The sequence below is a fragment of the Sabethes cyaneus genome, chromosome 3 (assembly GCF_943734655.1).
Source record: "Sabethes cyaneus chromosome 3, idSabCyanKW18_F2, whole genome shotgun sequence".
Lineage (NCBI taxonomy): Eukaryota > Metazoa > Arthropoda > Insecta > Diptera > Culicidae > Sabethes > Sabethes cyaneus.
This window is the reverse complement of record NC_071355.1, coordinates 23,020,647-23,041,124: the sequence shown is the minus strand read 5'-3', so window position 1 is coordinate 23,041,124 and position 20,478 is coordinate 23,020,647. Positions and strand designations below refer to the sequence as shown.

The 20,478-nt window shown below is 41.5% G+C and overlaps 1 protein-coding gene across 1 annotated transcript; it reads left to right on the top strand.

Annotated features, from left to right (window-relative positions):
- The first annotated feature begins 669 nt into the window (after positions 1 to 669).
- Positions 670 to 12,732, top strand: LOC128742699 (inhibitor of growth protein 1 homolog). Its single transcript, XM_053839138.1, has 3 exons — positions 670 to 1,246; positions 1,315 to 2,080; positions 12,034 to 12,732. The coding sequence occupies exons 1-3, from the start codon at positions 798 to 800 to the stop codon at positions 12,238 to 12,240; spliced, it is 1,422 nt and encodes a 473-aa protein (XP_053695113.1). The 5' UTR covers positions 670 to 797; the 3' UTR covers positions 12,241 to 12,732.
- Positions 12,733 to 20,478: the final 7,746 nt, after the last annotated feature.

Genomic DNA, 20,478 nt, shown 5'->3' with positions numbered 1-20,478 from the left:
TTGCAGGTTGTGCCATAATCGCAAATCACTCTGGATATAATTCTAGATAGAATTAACAAAAGGGCGAATGTCGCAAATGTGAACAAAACGAGTGAGAGTTACTTTTTGCCGGACCAGCATAGGAAAATCAACCCTCACTCGGTTTGTTTACGCTTGCGACATTCGCCCTTTTGTTAAATCTATCTTCAATTGACAAATCTGGCTTTAGTTTTCAGAAGGACGCATAATAAACCCTTTTACATGCATTATGCGACCTTTTGAAAACTAAAGCCAGAAATAAGATTCTATCAATATTGTCAATTGCAAGGAAAATTGTACCATCCAAAGTGCGATATCGCTCATAAAAGTGCTATTTTGCATTAATTAATTAATTAATAAATAAATTAACTCTAAACTTTTTTCGGGAAGTAGGTAATGCAAATTCAATTTAAAAATAATATCTTTTTAGTGTGTACAACGTATTACCTGATGTATATGTAATGACATATTCTTGGTAAGCGTGCTATAGAACTGTTCAACTTGACAGTTCTGCTGCGTGAATGTGTGCGTGTTAGCGCGAAGCCCATCCAAAAAAATGCGACCGTAGAAAAAGGGAACGCAAAGAAATTAGCAAGAAAACGGAATTGTGAGAAAAATACGTTTTCTGTAGCTTCCCTGCAGATAGTACGGTTGACAAGTTGTTTTGCAGTGGACAATAATCGAAAAATAAGTGATTTTTTGTGCTCGTGCCCTGTGGAAGTGGCAAACTGGCGTAATCTTGGCTTGTGCGAAAATCGAACGATTGCCTCGGTTAGACAATGATTAGCCAGGTAACCGTGGAAGCGCTTCATTCGGCCACCTACGTGGAAAATTATTTGGACTCGGTGGAAAATCTGCCCGACGATGTACAACGACACCTGTCCCGGATACGGGAGATCGATGTGCTGTACCGAAACCATCTGCGGGATGTTAGCGTTTACTATGACCAGTGGAACAGCATGAATGGATCCGCGTCGGGTCAGCTGAATGGTGGCGCTGGCAGCGGAGGTGGCGGCGGCGGTGGCAGTGACTCTTCCCAACCTTCTACGACGGAACCGAGCAATGCTTCCAAGCGTGTCATTGCACGAATTCAGCAGGGTTTGATTGCGGCCCAGGAGTTGGGCGACGAAAAGTTGCAAATCGTGCAACAGTTGCAAGATTTAATCGACCACAAGACGCGTCAGCTGGATCAGGATTTCAAAAATTTGGGCAGCGATTTCTTTTCCAGGTAAAAAAGTTAACTTTAATCAGGTTAAAAGGATTAGTGTTTGGTTTACATAAGAGGTTTCGTTTTAGATTGGATTACAACCGAGAGGAAAAATTAACCGAAGGTCAACAGAAGGAAATTCGATCGACCAGTCCGAGTTCTGCATGTTCGCCAAACAATGTCATCTCATCACCAGCAGCCTACGTTGTGAATTCCGGCAACGGGCAGAGTGCAAACGTAGGCGGTTCTAATAGTGGTAACGGAACGGCTGCTGGTTCTGGCAATGGAAATTACACTGGCAATAGTGGAGTCAATAGTAATGCTAGTAATGGTGGTGTGTCGGGTGGAAGTGCAGCCGGAAGTGGTGGCAATGGTGGTGCCACAGGAACAGGTGCCGGCAGTGGTAGTGCAAGTACAAACACCGGAATAGCAGAGCGTGGTTCTAAACGTGCTCGTCGAACGAGAAACGATCAGAACAGTGGTAGTGCCAATGGTTCTAGTACCCCCAATTCCGGCGCTCACGGGCAGATGGATATTGATCCCATTGACACTAGCAATATCAAGCTGGAAGCGGGTAGCGGCGCAGGAACGAGTCAAACATCGGGCAGTGGCGCCGGCGGGGTTGCGAGCGGTAAAGGAAGCTCGGGTCAGTCATCGGCCGCAGGCGGTGCAGGTGGTAGTGCTGCAGGCGGCGGCGGTACCGGTGGTGGTCAAGGCAAGAAAGGTGGCGCTGGTGCGGGGAAAAAGAAAAAACGAAAGACCGGCCGAGGACAAGCGCGGGAAGCACGCGAGGATACTCCACCGCCCGAGGAAACCATCGATCCCGATGAGCCGACGTATTGCTTGTGCGATCAGGTAAGTTGGATTTTGTGGATTTTCTCCAGCGGGGGTCTTAATTTCGTAATGGGATCTGTATTTTTGCAACTCTTCAATGTTATTGATGCTGCAATTTAAACATTTAAATAATGTGAAAAAATAAGGATTGGTGCCATCAGGTCTATGCTGGACAAGATAAATCCTAGAATAGACGGAGAAAGGTGTCTATTAATATTATACAGAACGCCTGCTGTTCAGACAAGTACGGCTCAGATATGCCCGGCTTCGGATGCCTAGTTTTATTTAAACAAAGCGGCCGATTTTGTCTGTGTTTTAAAAGCTTACCAAAGGGTAGTCAAAAGATCACTGAGCGCAGTTAGTGTTTTTTAGAACCTTATAGAGGCTTTAAAACAATGCAACGATGGAACCCGTCGATACTGTTCTAGACATTACTGATGTCGAAATCAGAGTGGGCTAAATCCATTATGGCAAGAATTCGAAGCACGGAGTCGTTCACGGTAATTAGGTCATTCAAACTACAGACAACGGAGGGTACTGAGTTGAGGGAAACCATGCGTGGCCTAATGTCTGTTTCGGAGGCGAACGAATAATAAATTATTCGAAAGTTTAACAATAGTCCATACTTGCTATACAGGCAATCAATCGACACGTTCAGTTCCGGAGGTCTTAAGGTGGTGGTCGATAGCAATCAAGACTATAGTCTTGTTAGGCTCAATAATAAACCGAATGCACGCAAGTAAGTAGGTAGTAGGTGCTTTCGACATTTTTAAGATAGGTATAATAGGCCTATTTTCGTAACGGATATTAAGAAATTGCTCCATTGTGCATTGAATATAGTTAACACAGAAGTGGAAATGAGTCAACAGAAGAAATGGGATAAATTATTATCGTTAGTCTGGAGTTTTTATTGATTTGTCGTCACAGAACTGGTACAGCAAGCTATCGCTGTCAAAACAGACCTAAGAATAGAGGGGATATTTCAAATGTTTAAGCGCCAATTGATACTAGCGTGGTCTGAACATTACGTTAGTCTTCTGGCAGCTTTGCTAGTAACACTGAGTTGATTAGCAGAAAGCCAAAAGAGCGAAGCGTACCTAGTTGCTGTGGCAATGATAATGTCCAGTGGCTCGTTAGTTCCGAAGCCATCTCCCAGATCTGGGCATGGCGAACAGTTGACGGCAATCAGATCTTAGTCTATCTTGTAGGGTAGTCAGAACACGAAAAACTGAAAATTCGGCAAGCAATCAGTAGTGACATTAAGATGGACGAATTTGAGTAGGTACCTATTCTGTAAACTCTAATACTCTAATACAAGCCACCAAATCAAGAGTGGTTACTAAACACAACTTATAAATCGATCGAATCAATTTTGAGTTTGACAAATCGTCAACAAGCAAGAATAAACGCATAACAGTCGCAGCATGCCTTGATTGATTTGCGTTGCCGGTGACTTGATCAGGAAGATTAAATTGTGTAATTTCTTTGAATTTAGTTAATTAGGATCTAATCAATAGTTATCATTCATTTGAATTGTGTTTAAACTTTTCTCTGAACTGCTTTGAGTGAAATCTTTTCCTACCCTTTTCTCCATTTATTTGTAATTTGTTATTTTGTGGTTATAGTGGGGTCGCATGATGGGGTTTGATTCAACTGAGAAACTGATCGCTTTCATGTGTGTATCCGGAATGCTCCCGAAACGTATTCGGGTGTGACCAATGGGGCCATGGACACCTTCAATGACGACAAAAGACTCCTTTTTGCAATTCTGAGTACTTAGAGGTGTCAATGGCCACATGTAACATGTCTAAATCTGAGTATATTTTTATAGTTCGCATACCAATCGATGCATAAATGCCAATTGTGTACTGTTAATCAAAATTGGATTGGATTGAATTTTGCAATGGCAATTATACCTCCTGGAATGTTCACTTAAAGCTGAACATTTACACAAATTCATAAAAAAAAGTGTTTAGCCAATCACGTTCCAATATTTTCAGCGAAAATCCCATGCTATAAAAATTGTACTTGTTAGGTGGGCGAGGAAACTAAAATCGCTATTTGCACTGCTTTTGGATCTAATCATTGTATATTTTTTTAATCTTTAGCAACTACATTGCCCGAGGCAACCGAAAACAAAGTATAGTTTAATTAAATTAAAACGCAATAAGGTGGTACCCCGGGGCAAGTGGGAATACTGGGTAAGTGGGAACGGAGCTCATAACTCGCTTCAACCTCATTTTCTCCAACAGAACCTTTCTAGAAATGAAAGATACAACTCCAGTGCCTACATTGAAATTATAATTTAATTATAATTGGCTTTCCAAAAACCAAAATTCAACTTTTAATTTACGTGTTGTTTTTAATTTGCGTTGTAAGTAGACGCTCCGTTCTAAAAATGATATTTTGGTCCCGGGCGTTCGTAACAGTATATGTTCTTCTGGAGGGATGCTATACCGGTTTTACCGAAACCGGTTTTTCCACGATCAAAAACCGGTATGTTTTTGCATGACCAAATAACAACTCAAGAAGCGTAAATCGCTGGTAAAACTTTTAAAGCATAGGGTAAATTTAATTTCATGATTAAAGGTTCTACAATTACGTAGTTCTTCCAAAGGGAAAATCCCGAAATACTTCACCGCTGTCGGCATAGAGCCGGTGGGGCTCCTGCTTTTTAAGCAGTCGTCTCCATGTAACTCAGTCCACTCCATGGACTACTCGTCGCCAATTTCCCAGTCGTCTCAGAAGTCACAAATTACTATTGATCCGATCGAGTCCCTGGTGCCGATGGGGTCGTTTCTAGACCGTATTGAATATGAAGTAAAAATTACCGTTTTACTTACCGAAATCACGATTTTTACGGTAATAAGATGGATTAAAAAACAAAAATATTTATTTGTATTTTTTATTTGTATTTTTTTTGCATGATTAAGTTAAATACAAATATTTAGAATTATTTTTGTTTTTTAATCCATCTTATTACCGTAAAAATTGTGATTTTGGTAAGTAAAACGGTAATTTTTACTTCATATTCAATACGGTCTAGCAAAAAAGGGCCGACCTGGACCGATGCGATCTCAATTAATTTCGGTGGCCAATATATTACTAAACATCCATACAAAATTTCATGTGCTGCTTTTGAGACGTTTTTACGTTATTGACATTTGAAAAAAGCATATTTTTTTAGAAAAACTGTCTGTAGCTTCGGAACCGAAGGAGATAGCGACCTGATTCCTTCAAACAAAATGTGCGTTTTCAATGGATGTGAAAGTGCTCAGAAGACATGATTTGTGAGGAATGAACACGAAAGGAGATATTAAGGAAAAACGGATTTTTTAGGTCCACCCCGACCAAAAAACTTTAAATTACCCCAGTCTATCAACCATAAAAGATAGGGCTTTCATTTCTTTAGCAAAGTTACTCAAAATTTAATGTTCTTTAACTTTGCAGAACATTTCATTCAGCTAACTTCAACCATAAAAAAGTTTATATTTTGCATACGCCTACTATGATGGTCACCCTAATGCCATATACAGCAAAAAATGCGGAAGTTGAAATAACAAATTTTCTCCGAAGATACTTTATACCTAGGACTAACGGTTTAAGCATAATTACTTTTGTCCACCTAGATTTGCGTTTCATCCCACGGTGCGCCGCTCTAGGTGATTATCGGAAACATGGATGTTTGGGGTTTCTCAAACAAACGGATATTTGCAACTTTGTCTGGAATTTTGAGGGAAGGTGTAGATACCCTCAAGGAATCGAAAACTGTTAAAAAGTCAATTTTCATAAAAATGGCGTTTGTGGGGTTTCTCAAACAAACGATTCAATTATGTCTTGCATGAATTGGATACAGCTACTTATTCAACTACTTTGCGTTCCTTCTTCTGTTGGGTATCCTTACCGCTGCGTCCATTATTTTGAACTATTGTGGTGTGCCCTGTTTATTACTTTTTCTGTACGCTTCAAGCTGACCTATTACTTATTGGAAGTGATAGGCTGGTAGCTGAAACGAGGCAGGTGCCAATTGGTTTTGAACCTTGTTACCCTGATCGGCGACGCAGACCATATATACCCTTTTTGAGTTATTGCAGTCTTCGTGCTATTTGTGCTCCGCAATTGCAGAGTAAGTGTTCCGAGGTTAAATATCATCTTGTATGAAACCAAGATTGCGAATATGATATTTACTCGGACAATGTCCTGTCACACGACCGGTAAGCGTGCTGATATATCTCTTATTGAGACTCAGCAACTTTAGAGTACCTTAATACTCGATGTTATAGATGGTTAGATTGTTTGAGCGATTGTACGGTCATCCAATTGACCATGACTGTTCGGCTCTCCCATAGTTTCAGTTCACCCTTCAGAGTTGGAGCCATCTCGTCTTTCGATTTACTTATAAAGTAAATGTTTACTTGTAAAGTAAAATACTAAAAGTAATTTTATGCTCAATAACTTTGCTCACGATTTTTTTACTGCTTTCAAGTGTTCTATAAAGTTATTCAGTATGTTAAAATACATATTTTTTTGAAAACTGTGTCGCTAGGACTTACTTACTTATGTGTCCATGTCCGCCGGTCCGGCAGAACAAAGGAATGAAATCAGAGATCTCCACTGCTGACGGTTACCCGCCATGGATTTTACCTGTCACCAGGACAGGTTCTCGTCTACAGCCCGGATGTCGCTGGCTAGGCAGCATCGCCATGAGCCTCTGGTTTGCCTCTTCTACGCTGTCCTTGTGGATTCTAGTCGAGTGCTTTTCTGCAAACCTCGTTCGCTTATTTCCTCAAGGTGTGTCCGATCCACTTCCACCTACGTTCACGAATTTATGTGGCTATTGGCCGTTGATGACACCGACGATGGTGTTCCTCATTAGATAGCCAGTTATCAGGCCACCAGGCACGAATGATGTATCGCAGGCACCGGTTAATGAATACCTGCAGTTTTTGCGTTGTCTCCGCTGAGACGCACCACGTTACGGATACGGATTTAACGTTTAAATTAAAGATTCGGGTTTTCGTACGTAGAATGATCTGGTTTGAGCGTCAAATGTTTCGCAGACCTGCAAAGGCACCCCATGACCTTCCTGATCCGTGTGGCTATGTCAATCTTGGTACCACCATCGGGCGTTGTTTGGCTACCAAGATGAAAGGCGTCTACCTGCTCAACTTATTGTCCCGCTACTGTGAATTTGGTGGAATTTTCAGTGTTAACTACCATAGACTTAGTTTTCGCTGCATTGACTGTGAGACCTGCTGCCTGGGAGCTCTCGGAGAGATCGTCTAACTTGCTCTGCATATCGTTTCGGCGTTGTGCGAGCAAGACAATGTCGTCGGCTAGGTCGAGGTCATTTAGCTGCTCCATCGTTAGAGGATTCCAAGGCAATCCTCGATTTTGTCTACTGTCAATTGCTCCAACTAATATCTCATCCATAACGATGAGAAACAGAAGCGATGATAAAATGCAGCCCTGTCTCACGCCAGCAGTAACCCTTATGGGGTCGGACAAGACGCCGTCGTGCAAAACCTTGCACGAGAACGCCTCGTACTGAGCCTCGATGAGATGGACTAGCTTATCAGGAACTCCTCTACGCCTAAGCGCGCCCCAGATGCTTTCGTGGTTGAGTCGGTCGAACGCCTTTTCGAAGTCAACGAACACCAGCAGAAAAGAGTCCTGGAATTCGTTGATCTGCTCCAATATAATGCGGAGCGTTGTGATATGGTCAACACATGATCGGCCAGCACGGAATCCAGCTTGCTGCCGCCGGAGAGTAGCGTCGATCTTCTCCTGGATCCGGTTGAGGATTACCTTACAGAGTACTTTGAGAGTAATACAGAGCAACGTGATGCCACGCCAGTTACCGCATTCCGTTAGGTCTCCTTTCTTAGGGACTTTGACCAATATGCCCTGCATCCAGTCCACCGGAAAAGTTGCGGTTTCCCAAATATTGCTGAAAAGCTGATGCATCATCTGGGCTGCCAAAGATGGGTCAGCTTTGAGCATTTTGGCTGAAATACAGTCTATCCCTGGCACTCTATAGGATTTCATACTCTTGATGGCTGCTACTATTTCATCCAGCGATGGCGCCTTCGAGTTGACGCGATTAATTCGACGAACTGTAGGCGTCATACGCTGCTGGTTTGGTGATCTCTGACATTTGAAACTCGGAAGATTTGTTCAAAATGTTCAGTCCATCGCTTAAGCTGTTCTGTACGGTCAGTCAATAGCTGACCAGCTCTGTCCTTTAGCGGCATCTTTGTATTCATCCTGGCACCACTAAGGCGGCGAGAAATATCGTACAACAAACGGATATCACCATTGGCGGCGGTGGTTTCTCCTTGTTCGGCTAGGGAGTTAGTCCAGGCTCTCTTGTCCCGCCTACAAGCACGTTTAACAGCCCTCTCCAGTTCGGCGTATCGTTGACGGGCAGCTGTCTTAGCCGATCTGGTCCGCGCTCGCTCAATGCCGGCTTCGATCTTCCTCCAAGCTTCATCCAAAATCCACTCCCTCCGTCCGCTGCGCGGTTTGCCGAGGGTTTCGTCACTGGTCGTGATGAAGGCGTTCTTCATGCTGGTCCATTGCTCTTCGATGGCTCCAACAGGTGGCAACTCCGAGGCTCGGGATTCAAGTTGTTCGACAAGGGCCCTCAGGATTCTCCGTCGTAACGGCACCCAACTTTCTCCTCCCGTCGTTGGGTACGTGCGACGCGCAAACGTATCTCAGCGATAACAAGCAGCTGCTTGGATGCAATATCACCGCTGCGTTTGTTGCGTATATCTAGAAGACTCCTTCGTCATTTTAAGCTGATGCAGATGTGGTTGATTTGGTTTTTTATTCGGTCGTCGCGGGAAATCCACGTGACTTTATGTGGTGGTCTATGAAAAAAGAGCGATCCACCAATGACCTTGTCGTTATTACAACCGAATTCTGTAAAAAGTTCCCCGTTTTCGCTCATCTCTCCTAGGCCAAGGTGTCCCATGACGCGTTCAAGGTCCATGTTGTTTGAGCCAATCTTCGTGTTGAAGTCGTCCAAGTGGATTTGGATATCCCTCTTCGGGATTTTCTCAACCACGTTGTTCAGCTGGCTGTAGAAACTCTCTTTCTCCTGCATCCTGGATTGCTGTAAGGTTTCTAACCCGTATTCTGAATCTGGCAATGATTGTTTAACGATTCCCGCTTGATCAGGGCCGTATGTGCCTTTGGGCTTAGTAGGAACCCAACTCGTCCCAGGTATAGCATTTTCACCTCGTATGCCAGAGTAGAGCAAAACTTGCCCGGATGATGTCTTGTGTTAGCCAGTACCCGGCCAGCGGACCTCGCTCAGCCACAGAGCCACTGTGCCCCCTTCTCTGTTAGCGTACGACAAACGAGGTTGCGTACCCTAGCCGGCACCACGTGGAGGTAGGGGTCACGAAGCTTGATAGCTTGGGTTCGAAACAAACAAACGTCCAAAACCGAGTACTAATGCCGCTTAGGTAGTTGTGTAATGACTGAGAGTAGTTGATAAATTTTTCTAACTTTACTCACGAGCGATGACGGACAATGACACCAGTCGTGAGATTCGGAGGCTTATTGTTTGCGGAAGACGTGCTTACTTCAGAATTCACAAACATTTGTGGTCCAGGAGACTAAGTCTCGGCACAAAGTTTATTGCTCTCTACGGGCCCGAGGACTGAGGAGGTCCTCCGAGTGCTCGGGATTTTTAGTGGCGTACATTAAGATAAAGTACAGGCTGTCTGCCTACTCTTCTGGATGACATCCCATTGTAATTGGCACCTTCAAGGTCTTTTTACTTTTAGCAGCATTCCCCGTCAAACCGGACATGTTATGCGCTCGGAATTTCTTCGGGGCCCCGAAAAAGGGGGCTGTCTTGTACCGTCGATAGTTTTGAGCGTCATTTGCTCTGCTACAAGGTAATGATCCGAGTAGATATTTGCTCTCTGCAGAAAGCATATATTGGTGATATTCGAGTAAAACCAGCCATCGATGAGAACATGGTCGATTTGGTTGAATATTCGTTGGTCGGGCGGTCCCCAGGTGGCTCACCAGGTCTCGGGAGCCGCGAAAGTCAATGTATCGTTGGTCGTTATCGTTCGTGTTAGTGTGCAGATTATAGAAACCCGCTCGGGATAATCGGTCTGTACATCGGTTTCCTGCCGACTTTGGCGTCCATATCCCCGATGACGATCTTGATGTCTCGTCCTCCTGGCGAACGCGTTTACCTCCATGTGGACAGAGTATGTTTGTAGTTGAAGAAACGGTCTTTTATCCTCAACATTCTCATCCTCTCGTAGATCGCCTTCCAGCCCATCTTGCATTCTGCCGTACCTCCCCGTAGGTCGTACCCAATTCGTTGGTTACTACACCGGTCAAGTATTGAGCCGAGCCTTGCCGCAGCAGGTCTCCCACTCTTCCTCGTCTTTGCGTCAGATCTCCTGCAGTGCCACGGTGCCGAATTTTCGGAGTTTTAGCGATCTCCAGTTCCAGGTACCAAGCATCCGGTCCACGTTCTTATTTCGTTACCTTTATCCATGCCGAATGTTCCACGTCGAATTTCCTTTTTGTTCGTAGTAAGGTAGGTTGTTTTACTAGGGCCACGCTACCGATCCTAGCTTTAGTACCGAGACAACACATTTCTTACTTCGCCCCCCTACTCCAGATCAAACGCTGTCGTCAGCCGCTCCTAACCTGGAGTACAACCGCCTGTTTGGCTGAGGAATCGTCAAGATTATCAAGATCCGCTCCTGACATGGAAACAAAGGCACATGTCTGATAAGGTTATTCCTCGTAACCGCACTTAGCATTCACATGAGTGCCTTCTGTTTTTGGATAAGAGGCTAAGGACCACTGTGGGGTCTATTTTATACCTATTACAGGTACCTTCGAAGGCTTGCATTGTTCTATCCCGAAACAGAAATTCCAAGAATTTTCGTTCCAACCGAATTTGGATTTTAAGGAAATGCTTTACATTTCTTAATTCTAATATTTTGAATTAACATCTTAGAGCTTTGCCGAACAATTCATAAACCATAACAGTTTTGCTGAAAACAACGAAAATGCCATCATAAGAGTGTAATAAAATTCAAATTGTTACTTGAGATGTTAGCAGCTGAAAGCAAACCACGCTCTTTACGTAAAGAGTCATAATTTTGCGTTGAAAAAATTTAGGCTACTTTCCTTTTGAAGAGTGCGAAATAGCTTTACTACGGTTGACTCTGATAATGTTGATGCAGAGCTCAGTCATCACTCTCCAGACCGTTTTGACGTTGCAAGCGACTCGGATACCTCTCGTACTATCAACCTAATCAATTTTATTGGATAATCATTTTCGAGCATAATTTTTCGTAAACAATTTCGTTCAACTGAATCTTGCGTCGTCTTGAAATTTATGGACCAGCACAAATTCTCTGAATTCAAAGAGGTCTGTGCCAAGATGAACATTTGATCTGTTGTGTATCTTCCTTCTCAAGAAACGCATTGGTAGCTCCAACTACCATCATCTTTGGAACAGAATGCATGTGAAAATTTTATATGGCATTCCAGTTTGATAGTAACGCTACTTTAATATTAAAACAGATTAACCCATTCAGCCCTGCGCTTTTTTCAGCGATAAAAAGCAAAACACAAGAAGGTTGTATTTTTGATCAAGAAAAAACCATAGAAATGAGTTAAAACCGACAATATTCAAACAATGCGAGTAACGAAAATTTTTACAACTAGCCTTTGGACAGTTTCAATAATAAACATCATCCTCGCAAATGTCCGCATTAATCATTTGCGAATTCTATAATTCCGGTTATTCGTAAAATTTATGATCAAATTACCGCAAATTCGGTTTTGCGAAAATTGCTAATATACCACCCTCCCCATATAGGTTAGAACCGCAAGGTTCCACCATTCCACACCACCGAGTGCTTACACTACTAAATCATCATCGTGATGCTTTCTCTTTCTTCCTCTCTCCCACCGTGCAGATCTCCTTCGGCGAGATGATCCTCTGTGATAACGATCTGTGCCCGATCGAGTGGTTCCACTTTAGCTGCGTCGCGCTGATGTCCAAACCGAAGGGTAAGTGGTTCTGTCCAAACTGCCGCGGCGACCGGCCGAACGTGATGAAACCGAAGGCCCAATTTCTGAAGGAACTCGAACGCTACAATAAGGAGAAAGAGGAGAAAACCTAAATCGAGAACATGCCGGTTGCTTTATTTGGATTCTGTTTTATACATTTTTTTTCCATTTGCTATGTATAAGATCACAGCGAGTTGTTTCCAGTTTGTTTGCGATGTAGACCGTTTCTGTTTTTACACTATTTGATAAAAAATCGGAAGTTTTTTTTATCGAAAATCAGCACCGCGAAATGAATTTTATTTTCTCTAAATTTTATTGAATGAACATTTCTATTTAGGACCTAGCACAGTTTGTAAGGGATCATTTTTTTAAAGGATCAAACTTTTTTTTGAATGAATGATTTCCTTGCTTTCGAGGAAAGAAAAATGCCACTTAAATTTGTGTTTATGTTTCACAATCCAAAAGTTTGCAGTTAAAAAAAGGAACAGTTTTTAACGGAATGTATTTTTCATGCGAAACGAAACACATCTGAAACAAAACAACAATTAACAATCGTGTATTGTATTGCGGAAAAAAAGAAACAAAATAAAATAATTCGACTTAAATACCACCACCGTGATGTGTTGTCAGTTCCTTCCCCGCTGTCAACATACAAAAAAAGAAAGAAACGGCTCAAACCGATTAACCTCCGGGCAACTGCTGCATGAATATCCGAAAATCACACCGCTTTCAGCCCGCTAGTTTTCAACTGTTGTGTTGCATGCTTAATTTGAATTAAAATACAAGTGTCTTCAAAATACGCAGAAAATAAAAAAAAGATAAACCAGCGCACGTTCCCAGCATGCAAAAGAACCGGAAAATTTTTGCGGGATTTGTGCATTCAATTCGCCTCTGTCTCTGTGCCTCTGCCGCTACGAAGGCGCGCGCGCACACGGTGGTTTAGGTATGCTTTCTTTCGCTTTCGTCGCTGCATTTTTTCCCACCATCACCGCTCGCGTTCGCGCCCGCGCTGGGACAGGTTTTGCATATTTTTTGCCTCCTATCGCAGGCTTCTTTCAACGACGGATGGTTCGTTAGGGCGAGTTTGGTAATATATAAAGTGAGCCAGAAAAATATGTTTTGTATGCTGATGTACAGAAATTTGGAAGAATAGAAACTTTCCTTATTGCTATGCTAATAGAATTACCAAATAGGATTTCTCTATTTTAATTAATCTTTTGTCGGGTTGCACACCTCGGCGATTTGCTTGGAGGAGCAAAATAAAATGCATAATAAATTCATAACTCAGAATATGCGCTATGCGCTGCAAGTCGTTTTATGGGTATCGTCAACCTCATAAATGATTTATTATTTATTTTATTGCTTCTGTGGTTCAACTAAGTCATTTCACTCTTTTACAATAAGCAAGTCTTCCTTGTTCGAGCATGAATGTGGATATATTATTTGCGAATGACTTACGAAGCAACTATGCGGCATAAAAAACAATTTTATTCCTCTTTTCACCTTTGTTATAGTATAACAAAGGTTTAAAAATTGGTAAAAATCATGAAAGTGATCCCAAACCCGGAGATCCGAGTAATATATACCAATCGACAGGGTTCGACAAACTGAGCAGTGTCTGTGTGTGTATATATGTATGTGTGGAGGTGAGCCTGTTTCTCAGAGATGGCCTAACCTATTCGTCCACTATTAGGGGCACAAGGGGTAAGAGGGACAACATCGATTTCGTTAAGAAATCCTTAAATTTTCTACAAATGCCCCAGTATGTTTTGTTTATTAGCCTATCTAAACACTTTCGAGACAACCTGTGGATTTGACTAACTATTTTATTATTCTGACAGATACGCATTTCGTTTACGACTTGCAGGCTTCATCAATGTCTTTTTCGAAATAGAATACACCTGTAATAAAAATTATCCCTGAATCTGAGATCATCCTGTCTAACACAGAGCCTACCACGTCAAAAGAAGCCAACAAATGCCATTCGAATAACACAATCAATGTAAATTTGGATCTTACGGAATCAAAATTCGATGATTCCAATTCACTTTACGGCTCATTTAATGTGTTGCCTTCACCTAAAGTGAAGGGTATTCAAAGAGTAAACGTCCTGCTGCTGCTGACAAATCAACAAAAATAACGCCAAGAAAAGGTTAAATATAAACCAGTGGAGTAAAATAACGTCTACTCTTATTTTCAAAATTGAATTAGTAGTAAAATTTCTTCTTTTAGCAGGTGTCTAAATTAAACTATACCTTCTTTTAGCATGTACCTAAAAACCCCTTAAGAACTTGTTCTTAGTTAATAATATTGAAATTGTGTTTACAACTCAAAGAACCTTCAAATCTGCCACAATCCGCCTTACTCCGCCATGGTCCGTCTTACCCCTTTGGTGGTCCTTCTTACCCCGCCTGGTTGTGAACGAGTAATTTTTAGACGTTTCGAAAATTAATGAAAAATCACGGAAAAATAGATTAATTAATTCTTTATATAATTTTTAATGATAGATAAATGAATGCTTTTCCATGTGCGGAACAAGAAAAAGTGAATTTTCGTACTTCTGCTAGCAATTTATTCGCTTAGGGGGGCCGTCTTACCCCGTCTTCCCCTACTGTTGTTTGAAAGGTTGCTACCTATTTCAATGGTTTGAGTGCAAAACAAGAGGTTCTTACCACTCGCGTATCCAGGCTGAGGCACATTAGGACATGTACCCCACCTTCTCTGTGGAATTTAATGCAAAACAGATATCTTTAACCAATTTAATTTAAATTGGTTAATTTAATATCTTTAACCCAAAGATCCGCAGTTTTTAATTTAATCAGCGACTATTTTTGCGATAAGTAAATTAATTGCGTAAAAATAGTTCCAGTGTCTATTCCAGTTATAAATTAAATTTCAAGTTTAGTTTAAAGCCTTATTTAAGTTAAATTTTAAGCCTAAATTTAATTTTAATTTAACGCCCAATACCAATACTTTAAGTCTAGTTTCAAGCTCAATTTTAAGTCTAGTTTCGAGTCCAATTTAAAACCAATTAATTTCTATTTTTAAGTCCAATTTTAAGTTAAAAGTTAAGTTAAGTCGGAAAATTATGTTCTGTCACATGGAAATTTTTCAGTATCTTATGTAAATGTTCTTAGCATATTGCCGATTGTCGATGGATCTAGAAGTGGCCCATCTTATGCTGCTCTCCAGAAAAAGAAGCAATAAAGGAAAAATGAGACAGGAGGGAAAAATGGAAAAGAGCACAAAAGAAAAGGTGACAAATACTGGACAAATGAGATGGCAAAAGAGGAAAACCGCGAGAGGGAAAAGAAAAAAATCTGTCAAAACAGGAAAAAAGCGTGTCTGAATGGGAAGGAAAACGGGACATAAGAAAAAGTGGAAAAGTTTTCTGGAAGAGAAAAAGAGGGACGTCGAGGCAAAAAACGAGAACACTTAACAGCACAAAAGACGAAGAACTAAAAAATGAAGAAAAATGAGGGAAAGGAATGAAAAAGCATAAAGAAAACGAGGGAAGAGAAAGAAAATGAGGTTAAATCGGACAGAAAAGAAGCCATACGGGAAAGAAGAGGAGTTATAGGAAACGGGATTAGGAAAAGGGTGAAACGAACACGGAAAAACGGGACAGAAAAAGAAAAAGAAATCAAAAAAGGAAAACAAAGGATAAAACCGAAAAGAAAATCAGAACGGATGGATGAAAAGGATGAAAAGGACGGACATAATAATAGGAAGAACGGAACAGACGAAAACGAAAAACTGAATTGAAAAGGAGTTTAAAGGCGAAAAGAGACGAAAACCGGAACCGGAAAAGTGGAAACAGTGCAGAAAATGATACAATACAGGGAACGAAAAAAAACGGAAATCCAAAAACAAAAAACGAACTGGAGACTTGCATTTGGCCTAATTTCACCTAGAAGTTTTACATCAAAATTTAAAATTTGGATTTCGCGCACATTTTACCTCGTTTCTGTTTTGTTTTTCTTATTTTCCAGTCCGGGGTTTCAGCTGTTTGTTCCGTTTCATCTCCGTCTTCTGTTATTTGTTGATTTTTGCTCTCATTTTCCTTCCTCTGATTTCCTCTGATTTTCGTTTTCTTTTTTGTGTGTGTCGCATTTCATGTTTCATAGTTTCATAGTTCCATTTTTCTTCGTTTCCTGTCTCATTTTATCATATTTTCAGTCCAAACTTTCACTCGTTTTTCGTTATTTTCCCGTATTCTCTTTCTCGTATTCCAACATTTTTATTCTCTTTTTCCTTTTTTTTCTTTTTCAGTTTTTTGTTTTTTCCTAATTCGTTTTATCTCCTTTCATTCTTGTTTTCCGTATTCGTCTGTTCCGTTATTCCTACTCTTCTCTGTGACGTTCATTCTATTTTTGGTTCACATTTCCCTTTCCTAAGCGGTTTTCTTTTTTTATCTCCCGTTCTTCTTTTTCTTTTCCATTTTACTTTTGTGCCGTTTTTCATTTATTTCTCTGTTTCATTTTCCGGTTTTTGCCCCATCTTTCTCCTTTTATATCCCATTTGTCCTCATTTTCCCATTTTCTTCGTTTCCTCTGTTGTTTCCTGTTTAGTTTCTTATTGTCTTAATGTAACTTTCTTGTCACATTTTCCTTCTTTTTTTCTATCGTTTTTCCTTTTTTTCGCTGTTTTCTCTTTCCCGATTCCTTTTCTCTCCTTTTTCTGTTCCCGGTTATTTGTCCTTTCCTCTCTTTTCCTGTTTCGTTTTTGACATTTTCTGTCCCGTTTCTACTCTTTTCTTTTTCTGTCTTTCTTCCTCTTATTATATCCTGTATTATTATAACGTTCTGTCTTCCGATTTCATTTTTTCTCCATTTTCTGTTCTCGTTTCTTCATTATCTTGCTCCCGTATTTACTCATTTTTTGTCCCGTTTTTTTCTCCTCTTTGTTGGTTCCTTTTCTTTTCTGTTCCGCTGTTCTGTTCTCTCTTGTTTTTCCTATTTTTCTCTCTCGTGTTTTCGCTGTTGTTCTTTATTTCTTCTATTTATCTCATTTTGTCACCATTTTCCTGATGCGGGAATTTTCAACCTAATCGGCCGGTATTTTTGAGATTAGTTATAATACCCAAGTAACACACAAAACAAGTTAGAAAATAATATTCGTGGAAATTAGTCGCTTAAGCGTACTATAAACGTACTTTGAAAACATATGTCGTTATTATTAAGGTTTTGAGATGTTTTGGGATAACATGAATTTATTTGACAGCTCATATCTAATGTATAATGTTTGTTTTGTCAACATGTCAACACGAAGTTTTTATTACGTCACCATTACTAAATTTAAACTACTGGAAGAACAAGTTGTAGCTTATGCTATAATAACGTTTTAAATTGGTATGAAATAACCTGATACATACTTCTTTCAATTCTTGTTTCACTAGACTTAAGTTTTTTGCGCTTTTCAGGTAATAGAGAAGTTCTGATATATGTAATATTATACTATTCGATAACAAGCTGTGTTGCTTGGGTACAGGGTGTTCAACCAGTTCGAATACAACTTTTCATCGCTATGTAAGTACATATCATGTGCATTCTGTGTATGGTTATTGCTGTCAGCTTTGGCCTTATATATAGGCTAACCGACGCGCAAGGTGTCGACTTGGTGACATTTGTTATTTGTTTACGATGAAGGAATACCGCAACGTCGTAGTAGAGTTGTTTGCGAGAGGTGAGCGACACGGTGACATATCTCCGAGCGACCGCGTTCGGCGAGGATGTAACAACTCCCAAGTGAGCTGCTACCCCGACAAACTTCAGCAGCACGAGACCCGGACTTCGTCGCAAGGTCGGCGCGCTACTGGGCAAACTGGAGGGATTTCGCGATACAAATTTTAACACTAAAACGGCCAACTTCTTTGTAGGAATGTGTTTTTATTGTAACGTGTAGTGTGTTGATGGGGTGGTTCACGGTACTTCGCTACTCACTGCTTTCTTCTGCGGGTTGACGGTGGTGGTTATGTATGACCGGCGAGCGCCCGCTGATCTCCGCTGCAGCTATCGGGCGTCTCCAAGGCCGGCTGGCAAAATGGCGTCGACGATGGAATGGCGGCGACGAATGGGCGACCTGGAAAGGCGTTCCAGGTAAGTTCTCCTTTCAGGCGCTTCCTTCGTTGACTGGGATCGGTTGGCGACGGACGAGACCGCCTTCTGCCAGACCGAGAAGGGAATCCTCCTTAGTGATTAGGGCTGAAGCCCGAGGGTTGATGTCCTCCTTGACGATTATGATACGGAAGATCAGAGGACCAATCGCTGGACTTTTACGGTTAGACGTAGGTAACCGGCAGGTTACCTAGGCCGAAGCGAGTGCAGAGTGCCTTCGGTTGCTCGCAAGCTCCCGGGAATGCGATCGCCAATCGCAATAAACGGTATCAAGGAAAAGTATACCAAGGTATACTTAAAAGGTCCTATACGTGGGTGGGAAATTTACCCTTTTAGTGTAATCTTCGGGCTTATATAAGTTATTTCTCCCTTTTTGTTACCTGAATGACTGTCTCGGTTTGAAATCTTTTTATAAACCGTTAAATTTGGCACTTTGGCACTAATTCAAATTTTTACTTTTCGCACTACTGAAGCACTCGCTCGCCTGATTCGAAATGGCCGTTGGCACATTCTTGAGAACGGCCCAAAGGTTCTTTTCACTTGATTTGGCGGTTTGTCGACCGCATTGTATTTTGTACCGTTACCCATTAGCCCATCGGTGTTGTGGAGTGTGTTTGAACTGTGTTGAGCGTTTAGTACAGGATTCAAAATAGGTGGGCGTTTATCATAATCATGCATAACAAATTTAAAAAATTATTAATTCATACTGTAACGATCGGTTACAAGGACGCCAGCAGCCATCATGGTGGTGAGGAAGCGGGTACGTCGAAAAATGAACCGCTCGATCCGGAAGACCGCTGTTGACCTGGATGTGTCGATCGGGACTGCCCACACCATCATGGCGAAGGACCTGGGATGCAAGCCGTACAAGAAACGCAAGATGCACGGGGTAACGGAGGCTACAACGAAGAAGAGGCTGGACAGAGCAAAACTGGTACTTTCGCGGCTCGCTGGTCAGAAGTTCGTGTTTTCTGATGAGAAACTCTTCATCTTGCAACAGCCGCACAATGTCCAAAATGATCGGCTGTGGACGCCGACGTTGGCCAGCATCCCCCCATCCCACATAAACATCCCGCGGTTCCAGAGCGATGTGTCGGTGACGGTTTGGGGGACCGTATCTGTGGGAAGCTTCCACTGGTGTTTATCGAGAAAAACGTTAAAATCAACGCCGCGTACTATAAGACCGAGGTTCTGGAGAAGGTTGTGGCCCCGGCACTTCGTGACCTCTACGGGAAAGATGATTACGTCTTTCAACAGGACGGCGCACCGGTCCTACAGAGACTATAGATTACAGCGGCGCCGAGACACTTAAAATACGCTAAATTTTGAAACAAAACGGAGAGTACCATCCATCTTAAATAAAGGTAACTCTCCGCTCTGGTGCTTCCACCAAATATATTGTAAAGGTTCTTAATAAACACTGCTTCAATAAAAATGTACTCAGAACAGCATATCTTGTATTTTCATTTTTTAAACACAATTTTAAATTGTATTCGAACTTATTGAACACCCTGTAGATTCGCCTTCTTACGATACTCCGTTACGTCCGTACGATTACTCTAATACAGCGAATTTTTACGTATCTCTAGCAGCATAGAGCCGGAGTGGCTCTTGCCATATCAAGAATTCCTCTCCACTATATTCAGGCTACTCGTCGCCAATTCCTTAAGCGTCTCGACACACGCAAGTCGGGTTCAACCTGGACGAGCTCTAGAGTTATCTCCTTGATCGAAGCGTCTTGCGGAGGTAAAAGTGGGCTGGACTTCCAGCTTGAATACGGTGACCAGATATCCCAAATATACGAATTCATCAACCACTTCCCGTTCAACGCAGCCAATAGTCACTGTCAAATCAAATCAAATTTCATTCGAAAACAAATTTTGCAAATCTTTTTCTGAATCTCTACAAATAATCCATGCTGCTTGGATTACACATTTTCATTATTTATTTTGCACACTTACTTGATCGGGATAACACGGTTTTTACACTACGCCATATTAAATTCAACCGAGTAATAATTTTCAATGCGAGTGTTTTGGTAGAGGGATAGCCAGGGTCAAGCTAATTTGTTTTGGATTTTGTAGTATTTTTCTTGTTCTTTCACATGGCCAATAAATGGCTTGAACATATTTGCATGTTTGGGAGTTAATGCTGTTGAAAATTGGTTAATTTTTAAACGAAAACTTTAATTTTCTCCGCAAATATTGACGATAGCAAGTTACTATATTCTACAAA